The sequence below is a fragment of the Notamacropus eugenii genome, chromosome 2 (assembly GCF_028372415.1).
Source record: "Notamacropus eugenii isolate mMacEug1 chromosome 2, mMacEug1.pri_v2, whole genome shotgun sequence".
Classification (NCBI taxonomy): Eukaryota; Metazoa; Chordata; class Mammalia; order Diprotodontia; family Macropodidae; genus Notamacropus; species Notamacropus eugenii.
Genome location: NC_092873.1, coordinates 341,179,584 through 341,190,242, shown reverse-complemented (window position 1 = coordinate 341,190,242; position 10,659 = coordinate 341,179,584). Strand labels below are relative to the sequence as shown.

At 42.9% G+C, this 10,659-nt stretch overlaps 1 protein-coding gene across 2 annotated transcripts in view; it reads left to right on the top strand.

Moving 5' to 3' along the window:
• The first annotated feature begins 4,589 nt into the window (after positions 1–4,589).
• The window catches only part of SUMO2 (small ubiquitin like modifier 2), a 29,179-nt gene continuing 23,109 nt past the window's right edge, over positions 4,590–10,659 (top strand). The window contains exon 1 of one of the 2 annotated variants that reach the window (XM_072645649.1): positions 4,590–4,907. In XM_072645649.1, the coding sequence (XP_072501750.1) occupies positions 4,818–4,907 (90 nt within the window). In that variant the 5' untranslated portion in view covers positions 4,590–4,817. The remainder of the gene's footprint in view (positions 4,908–10,659) is intronic. The other variant, XM_072645646.1, reaches the window with a different exon arrangement.

Genomic DNA, 10,659 nt, shown 5'->3' with positions numbered 1-10,659 from the left:
CATAGATAGGAGGAGAACCAAGAGATTACACGATCTGAAAGCCTAGAGATAAGAGAACACCAAAGAGGAGAGGGTAATCAACCATTTCAAAGGCTACAGAGAGATCAAGCAGAATAAGGATAGAGAAAGGGCCATTGGATTTGGCAATTAAGAGCACATGATCACTTTGGAGACAGCAATTTTGGTGGAATGATGAGGATGGAAGTCCAATTGTAAGAAGGGAGTGGGGGAAAAGAAAGCTGAGGTACCTATTAGAGATAGATTGCCTGCTCAAACAACAGGGATAGAAGAATCAACGAGGTTTTGTTGTGTTTTGCTTCTTTTGAGGCTACTTAATATGTTCTTAGAACAGTCTCCCAACTTGGTTTTCACACTGAAGTAAAACTAAGGAAATCTCTTCTCTCATTGAATCATTTCCCCCCTCTTGATCTCCAACCATTCATTGATAGTTTGGTAACTAAAAGAGACATAGACAAGTATTTAAACAAGATACAGAGGCCTATATTTGGGGCTTACAACAACAATCATCCCTTTCTTCCCTCTTCCACCCTCCTCCCATCTGGTCTGAGGGGTTGGGGTGGGGGGCTGAAAAAAGGGAAGGAGATTTAAATCTAGAAAAAAAGAAGAGGGAACAGAGGAGTGTTTGACAACTTTACTCTCATGGGTAAAAATATTGGCTTGGTCTACCTTCAGGTCTAGTCCTCAACAACCTATAATACTCTGTTATGTCCTTTCAATCTCTACACCTCTCTCATATGCTCACATCTTGTTCTTGTCTTTCCTTTATAGCACCCTAAAGTTTGAACAGAAATCCCTTCTTCAAGGCTCTGAAGTCAAACTGAGCAGCCCTAAATACCTAAAAGCAGTCTAGCCCCAGGGTTCCCTATCATACCAGAAGGTTCTCCTGAGTTTTTTTTTTTTAAATCCTGGCCTAGAATTGATAAACTGTTCAGTTGGGCACAAGGTCCTGGGGCAATCATTCCTCCCTGTTCTATGCCTAGCCATGTGGTTTGGGTGGTGTTTTAGTCCTGGAAACTCTCCTGGTGAGAAGGGACTCTAATTTCTCATACTCATTAACTTATTTAGTCTCCTATCCCAGCAACTTAGGGAACAGTTTTTAATTATAGTAAATTAGATTATAGCACACAAGTCTAAGAGGTTACCCAAAAGGAAAAAAAAAACAGCAGTTCTCTGCATACAATATGAATCAAGTATGGGACAAGTAATTTATTCCTATACACAAAAAAAGGATAAATATTTTAAAAGACAGAAGTATATATAAACAGAACAGAATTCAGAAATAAAACTTTTAACTATTGGTACAAATGCTGTGAGGATTAAGCTTAAATCAGAATGTGAACCAGTTTCCAGCAACTGTTAATCATGAATTTTACATTTCACCTTGCTGGGTGCCTTGTCTAAACAATCCCCAGTACATACCTACTGGGGTCACTTTTCTTGGTGGTGGTGATCCTATCTGATGAGGTTTCTCCTAATTAGTTATAGCACAGTACCTTGGGCAGCTAGGTGGCAAAGTGGATAGAGTACCAGGCCTGAAGCCAGGAAGATGAGTCTTCCTGAGTTCAAAACTGGCTTCAGACACTTACTATGTGACCCTGGTAAGTCATTTAATCCTGTTTGCTTCAGTTTCCTCATCTGTAAAATGAAGTGGAGGAGATACCACTCCAGTGTCTTTGGCAAGAAAACCCCAAATGGGGTCATTCATGTTGTACATTAATGAACAACAAAAGCTTTCCAGACCTTTTGAATTCACAAAGTTACCTCCAATTCTGTACAAACCCACCCTGAAATACGAGTTCTCTTAATATTAAGAAAGAAAAACCACAGAAGGGGCAAAGAGAGCCAGGGGTCCCAAGAGAAAGCTTTGCTAAGTCCATGCTCTATACATGGAGTGGTATTGGGAGGGTACTATGATACCAAAGTACAGAAAGACCCATTTTTCCTCACCCTTTACAAGAGTCACATGATACCATTTAAAACCATCCCCTACTCTACTTCCAGCCTGAAACTATCTCTTCTTTTAAAAGGTCTCTTAAGTAATCACCTCCAGCTTATATCCAATTACAGGATTCTCAGAATGTGAGTCCTTTAGTTCTCAATCATACATGGCTAGAAGCTGGCCTCAAAGCTCCCATAGTATTGACTGGGATCAGGAAGGGCAAGCCCGAATCTCTGTAATCCTTTATCTTGGCAGTCCAGATACAAATAAATACAGACATGGGAGAAGGGAGCAATGACAACTGGGAGGAATCAAGAAATCTTTTTGAAGGAGATGGCACGTTGAGTGGGGCCTTGAAGGGAGACAGAAATTCTAAGAGGGCCATTTTAGAAGGAAAATATTCCAGGTAGAGTAAAAGCTCTGGGGCTATCCTTCCAACCCTTATATGCACTGACAGCCTGGGTCCCCAAAGGAGACAACTACACTTTCCCCCCCAAGGTTTTAGGAGATCTTGGGGAAGACAAGTGTTTCTAGTGCTCATAAGTATCCACCAATGTATTTCTTCACAGGATTATCAGTTAGCTAGACTTAATTAGATTTTAGAAAAGAATATTTTACTAAAATGATATAAAAGTAGTCAGTATAAAACATCTCACCTCACTCCCAAAGTCTGTGACCCCCTTCTCCCACTAGTACCTACAAATTCCGAGGAAAATTGGCTCAGAAATTGATCATATATGATTGTCAGTCCATAAACATCATTGCACACTTATTATGTGTCAGGTACTGAGCTAAGTGATTGGGATAGGGAGGGGGAGGAGACTTAAAAAACAGCATGATGGTACTGCATCTCATTTGAATATACATGCTTTATGACTAAAGAAGGTAAAACTAAGAAAATGAGAAACCATATAAACATTTAGACTGAGGCATGATTGAAAAAAGACTGTGGACTTGAAACTATGCCTAAAGGGCTACAAAACTGTGCATACCTTTTGACCTAGCAATAGCATTACTAGGTCTGTATACCAAAGAGATAACAAACCAAAAAGAAAAGGGCCTATATGTACAAAAACATTTATAGCATCTCTTTTAGTGGTAGCAAAGAATGGGAAATTGAAGGAATGTCCATCAATTGGGGAATGGTTGAACAAGTTGCTATATACCATTGTGATAGAATACAATTGTGTTACATAAGAAATGATCAACAGGAAGAATTCAGAGAGGCCTGGAAGGATTCATATGAACCGATGCTGAGTGAAAGGAGCAGAACCAGGAGAACTTTGTACACAGCAACAATCACAGTGTTTGAGGGATTTTTTTGGTAGTCTTAGTCCTTCACAGCAATGGAAGGACCTAAAAAATTCACAATTAACTCTTGAGGCAAAATGCCTTCCACATCTAGTGAAAGAACTATGGAATTGGATCGCAGGATGAAGCAGACCATTTTCTCTTGTGTATTGTTTTGTTTTGGCTTTTCTCATGGTTTCTCCCATTCATTTTAATTCTTCTATGCAACATGACTAAGGTGAAAATGTATTTAATAGGAATGTATTAATAGGAACCCATATAAGATTGCACACTGTCTCTGGGAGGGAGTGGGGAGGGAGGGCGCAGAGGGAGGGAGGGAGGGGAAAAAAATCTAAGATATATGGAAGTGACTGTAGAAAACTGAAAACAAATAAAATAATTTTTTAAAAGTCAATGATAAAAAAAAAAATGATGAACAGGATGCTCTCCGAAAAACCTGGGAAGATTTATGTGAACTGATCTAAAGTAAAATGGCAGAACCAGAAGAACATTGTATATAGTAAAAGCAATATTGTACAATGAAAATCTATGAATGACTTAGCTGTTCTCAGCAATACAGTCATCTAAGACAATTCTAAAGGACTTACTAAAAACAAAAAAATGCTCTTCATCTCCAGGGAAAGAACTGATGGAGTCTCAATGCAGGGAGAAACATACTTTTTCTTTATTTTTCTTGGTTTTTTTTTTTGTTTGTGTTTTCTTTCACAACATGACTAACATGGAAATAAGTTGTGCATTGCTGCACATGTGTAATCAACTGGCTTGCCTTCTGGGGGGCGGAGATGAGAGAGAGAATTTACAACTCAAAAATTTTTAAAAAAGTGTTAAAAATTGTTTTTATATTCAATTGCTGAAAATATTAAATTAAAAGTATTAAATATTTAAAATATTATATATAATATATAAAAATATAAAATAAATGAATATATCATATACAATATATTGCATATAACATAAATAAAATATCAAATTTTTAAAAATTTAAAGAGACAAAGGACAGTGAGTTTGTTAGGAGAAATATGGGGACTTGTGACTTTTTCAATGTAAAAAGTGAGTCACTGGGAGTCAAAAGATTTTCACTGAAGCCGTCGAACTACAATTTCTACAGTAACCAAGTCGAGGAGGGCAAGAGAAGGCAGCAGCTGCAACAGCAGGCTTGGAAAGAACCCCAAAAGATGGAAAGACACAGCAGGGAGCCTAAAAAAAAAAAAAGGCTGCTCCTTTGGACCTATGGCCGCCGAAAGCCTTAGCTGATTCTTGATTGGTTGGTGCGATCTCATCTGATTGGCTGAGCGCGCTAGGCCCTTTAGCGCCCCCTGGAGTTGGAGAACCTGAGCTGGATGGTTGGGAATTCCATTCTGATTGGTCCACAGGGGATCCCGGTGAGTGACCAAGTGGCTCGCTTCCCGTAGCCTGCCCAGTGAGGGTGAGCGGCACTTGGCGGTTTCCGGGCTTTGAGGGGGCTGCTGTTGGAGTGAGCCCTTTCAGGGTGACGTGCAGCGGAGGGGTCAGCTTGTAAAGGTTGTGTTCCCCCCGCGGCAGAACGATGAGGACCGACGGCCAGGCAGCCATGTCCTTTGTCCTGGTGCAGTTTTTTGTGAAGGGTGCCGGGACCCTGAAGCAGGAGCCTGCCGTGGTGAGTAGTGCGCGGCGCCAGCCTCCTGCCTCCTGTGGTTCCTCCCGTGGGAGAGCGTGGGCCGGCCTTCTGGTGTGTCGTGCGCTGTCGGATTACGTGTGCGCTTCCGGGAAACAGGAGTCTGTGGGGTGTTGTGTAGCCTTAGAAAGTCAGTGGTTATGTTCAGAATTAGAGTGGCGTTGTTCTGAGGGGCCCGTGGCGTGGACAGGACGCATTTCTGAGTGGCTTGTGTGGACAGGACACATTTCTGAGGGGCTTGTGTGGATGGGACACATTTCTGAGGGGCTTGTGTGGACAGGACGCATTTCTGAGTGGCTTGTGTGGACAGGACACATTTCTGAGGGGCTTGTTGTGTGGACAGGACGGATTTCTGAGGGGCTTGTTGTGTGGACAGGACGCATTTCTGAGGGGCTTGTGTGGACAGGACGCATTTCTGAGTGGCTTGTTGTGTGGACAGGACGCATTTCTGAGGGGCTTGTGTGGACAGGACGCATTTCTGAGGGGCCTGTTGTGTGGACAGGACGGATTTCTGAGGGGCTTGTTGTGTGGACAGGACGCATTTCTGAGGGGCTTGTGTGGACAGGACGCATTTCTGAGGGGCTTGTGTGGACAGGACGCATTTCTGAGTGGCTTGTGTGGACGGGACACATTTCTGAGGGGCTTGTGTGGACGGGACACATTTCTGAGGGGCTTGTGTGGACAGGACGCATTTCTGAGTGGCTTGTGTGGACAGGACACATTTCTGAGGGGCTTGTGTGGACGGGACACATTTCTGAGGGGCTTGTGTGGACAGGACACATTTCTGAGTGGCTTGTTGTGTGGACAGGACGCATTTCTGAGGGGCTTGTGTGGACAGGACGCATTTCTGAGTGGCTTGTTGTGTGGACAGGACGCATTTCTGAGGGGCTTGTGTGGACAGGACGCATTTCTGAGGGGCTTGTTGTGTGGACAGGACGCATTTCTGAGGGGCTTGTGTGGACAGGACACATTTCTGAGGGGCCCATGGCGTGGACACGACACATTTCTGAGGGGCTTGTGTGGACGGGACACATTTCTGAGGGGCTTGTGTGGACAGGACACATTTCTGAGTGGCTTGTTGTGTGGACAGGACGCATTTCTGAGGGGCTTGTGTGGACAGGACGCATTTCTGAGTGGCTTGTTGTGTGGACAGGACGCATTTCTGAGGGGCTTGTGTGGACAGGACGCATTTCTGAGTGGCTTGTTGCGTGGACAGGACGCATTTCTGAGTGGCTTGTTGTGTGGACAGGACACGTTTCTGAGGGGCTTGTGTGGACGGGACACATTTCTGAGGGGCTTGTGTGGACAGGACACATTTCTGAGTGGCTTGTTGTGTGGACAGGACGCATTTCTGAGGGGCTTGTGTGGACAGGACGCATTTCTGAGTGGCTTGTTGTGTGGACAGGACGCATTTCTGAGGGGCTTGTGTGGACAGGACGCATTTCTGAGTGGCTTGTTGCGTGGACAGGACGCATTTCTGAGTGGCTTGTTGTGTGGACAGGACACGTTTCTGAGGGGCCCATGGCGTGGACAGGACACATTTCTGAGGGGCTTGTGTGGACAGGACACATTTCTGAGGGGCCCGTGGCGTGGACAGGACACATTTCTGAGGGGCTTGTGTGGATAGGACACATTTCTGAGGGGCCCGTGGCATGGACAGGACACATTTCTGAGGGGCTTGTGTGGACAGGACACATTTCTGAGGGGCTTGTGTGGACAGGACACATTTCTGAGTGGCTTGTTGTGTGGACAGGACACATTTCTGAGGGGCTTGTGTGGACAGGACACATTTCTGAGGGGCTTGTTGTGTGGACAGGACACATTTCTGAGGGGCTTGTGTGGATAGGACACATTTCTGAGGGGCTTGTGTGGACAGGACACATTTCTGAGGGGCTTGTGTGGACAGGACACATTTCTGAGGGGCTTGTGTGGACAGGACACATTTCTGAGGGGCTTGTTGTGTGGACAGGACACATTTCTGAGGGGCTTGTGTGGACAGGACACATTTCTGAGGGGCTTGTGTGGACAGGACACATTTCTGAGGGGCTTGTGTGGACAGGACACATTTCTGAGGGGCTTGTGTGGATAGGACGCATTTCTGAGGGGCTTGTGTGGACAGGACGCATTTCTGAGGGGCTTGTGTGGACAGGACGCATTTCTGAGTGGCTTGTGTGGACAGGACGCATTTCTGAGGGGCTTGTGTGGACAGGATGCATTTCTGAGGGGCTTGTGTGCACAGGAAGCATTTCTGAGGGGCTTGTTGTGTGGACAGGACGCATTTCTGAGGGGCTTGTTGTGTGGACAGGACACATTTCTGAGGGGCTTGTGGCGTGGACAGGAAACCTAGGATGAGCGCTCGGGATGAGCAGGGGAAGCATATTGTAGCTCAGAAGGGCGTCTGAGCCTGACTGTGATGCGGCCTATCACTGGCCTGGCCGCGAGAGAGGAGGAGCCCAGAGAGGAAGTCGGCGTTTCCTGGGCTTGGGTGAGGAGCTGCTTTACTGGCGGGGTGATCATGAAAGCGGATGGGACCCCACTGCCCCACTGGGGGGGCAGGGTGGGGGCACTGGAACATACCATCCCGTTTCAGGCATTACATCTACACCCATTCTCCATTTTAACACCTCCTGCCCTCGGAAAATCTACTCAAGCATGTTTGGCAAAGGCCCTAGTCCTAAATCTTCCCTCTGTCCTGGTCCTCCGGAAAAGTCTGTGTCAGAGGCAAATCTTGTAATTCACATTCTTCCTTATTTCCAAATACTGGTGCTACCAATGAAAAAGATACCATTTTACCAAGTTCTAGTAGGGTATTGCTCTGGACCCCCACCTAAGCACCCCCAATCCAACCTCTGTTCCTCTAGCCCCCAGCACAACACACAGGTCAGGTTTAATAACGAACCAACTTCAAAAGGTACAGAAAAGCAAATTTTTCTTTTCAGAAGGAAACCCAGTTCTTTATGGAGATACCAGAGTATGCAGGCCTCTCTCCATAGGGAATGTTAAAGGAAAAATTCTAGTTTCAGGCCTTACCTTGGTCAATTAAAGGCAAACTCAAGAAATAAGACCCAAAAAAGTTTATTGGCACCCCAAGATATCAAGCAGTTGGAATGGGGCCAGCCCAGCCACCAAATCCAAGCTCTAACCTGCTTTTATAAGCAGAAGTAAAATAATTACAGTAATAGAAAAAAAAGGTAGAAAAATATACATATAAGGGTGAGGACAATTCCACACAGGGGGCTTCTGATTTTAATGAGGTGGAATAAAGCATTATCTCAGATTTTTCTATTACGGCATCATTGGGAGATGAAAATAATTCTCAGGTGATGGAGATTGTCCAAAGGGAAACGCCCTCTGCTACAGTCTGGCTGAGCACAGTACCCAGTAGTTGAGCAAAATTAAAATATGGGGTTCACTCAGACTAAATCTTCTCAATAGCCTGACTTTGCCCAATCCTCTCTTTGGTGCTAACCATGTTTATGGTGCAGTATCACAGTTGGTCCTATGTTGCTCCTTTATCCCCAACTGCATTATCCTAACTTGGTGCCAAATCAATTTGAGTAAGCACTAGTAGTTATAAACTAGGGGCCTTAAACTTACAACATGAAACAAGTGTGCTGTGGCCATCAGTGTTATAAAAATTATAATCCCATGCTTCCTTTAATATCATAAAAGTTAAATTTATGTAAGCAGAGTCATATTCTCATACATCCCTTAAGGAGATGAATCTTATTAAACAGACTCTATATACAAACTAAGGTTATAGAGTAAACCACTAAGACGTCTCACCGTGTCCTAATTTGAGAAGAGGGATTTGCATATCACCTCGGTCACCTAGAAAACTCGGTAAATATAAACATCATAAAACAAACAAAAAATCCCAAAGTAATACAATAATGAATACCAGTATTAAATAACATCAAGCCTCCTTATAATCTGGTAACCCACACCCAATGTTTCATCTTTTGATTTCTTGAAATATAGCTCTGAAAAAAACCCCAGGCTTTTTGACTTTTAAAAGTATATCATTCTGGCTTTCATGAAATGGCCAGTTATAGCTCCAGCCCAAGCCTCAGTGGTTCACTGTTTAAGTTCTGATGTTTAGAATGGCTGGTAGATAGTAAATGTTTTCTGTTCTAGCCAGAAACTCTGAGGGTCTTCTCTTCTCAAATTGATATCTTTTCTGAGGATAAACTGGGCCATTTTTTGTCTCAATTCTTACCCAGCCCTTATTCATTGAAAGGGCATGACCTCAGACAAACAGCCCTGGGAATGACCTTAATTTAGAAAGGCTAAGGTCACCAATTGCACCCCGGACCATGGCCAGTAGTCTTGACCTTTGTCTTGTCACTGGACTCTGACTCTGTAGGAGAGAGAGTGAGGCTGAAAATTTTGTACAACATCCCCCTTGTGAAGTCATTGGCCCTCTATGAGAAGGAAGGATGGAAAACGGTAACAACATTTTGCCTTCAGTCCCATATGTCTCACTTGGTAGTCTAGTCCCTGAAAACGTCTCTTCTTGGACATTCTGGAATAGGCCTCATCCTCAGAGCAGCCCTGAAGGAAGATTCTCCTAGTAGACCTCTTTTCTCTGATTCTAAGTCACTTGCAGAGATTCCTACATAATTCTGCTAAAATCTGCCAGTAAAAAGATTTGGTACAATTTAATACAAACTTACAAATTTGCTTTTCTAGTAATTAGCTCATATGGTAAAAACTAACTCAAACCTAATGGAGCTAATCCTACTAACAATAGAACTATAAGAAGAATATCAAATTAGGAAGTCATAATTCACCTGAAACTTCAGAGAATTCCAGTATGTAAAAATACCAATCGTGGTCTCTATCTTTACCTAAATCTAGTACCTGATATGGACCCTGCCATTGACAAACTATCTTAAAAATAAATTTTAAAAAAATCCATAAGGGCCTGACTTGAAAAATGAGCCCTTTTGTCTCGTATTTATCGGAGATTTCAAAATAGTAAAATAATTTCACTTTCTTTGCAATTATCAGTGAAAATTTTTAATGTAAAATCCTTAATCCAATTTTGAGAACTTGTTACTGGACATATTTAAGGCCTGTATGTCCTATATTATTCCAAATGATCCAGAAACATTTGGAAACCAATTGTGTATGTATGTATGTACATATGTATGTATGTAAGTATGTGTGTTCTAATTCTTAGAGAAAAGTCTGATCCTGATGCCTTTTCAAAATCTGCTACTCCAATTAATTAGAAAACTTTTACATCTCTGTCCTATTCCCCACTTTTGAGAATATTATCCCCATATGCCCCTAAAAGAATGAGATAATTCAAGGACCTAACCTTATACATGAATACATAGCCATTAGCAAGTCGATGGCAAGTTCAAGAACTCATTTATTTAGTTACTTAGGATATGGAATTGACTACAAATTCAGATTGAAAACAGTAAGAGTTTTCATACTTACAATCTATTACAGTAACTCAAAGATATTTTAATGTTAATCTATTAGTTAATAGATTTAGTATTATAATGATAAAACTTCCATTGTTCATCTACCTTGATTATAAAAATTTGCTATGAAAGGAAAAAGGAGGGACTTGGTTATGACAATATCAAGACTATTTCTGTAAGGTCACAGATTGACCTTATACAAACCCTGAAACGGGGGAAAACTCCCTCAGCTTTGTTTAATTCCAGGAAAGAATCATAGTTAACAGCCAATCGCACAACAAAGTTTCACATTATTC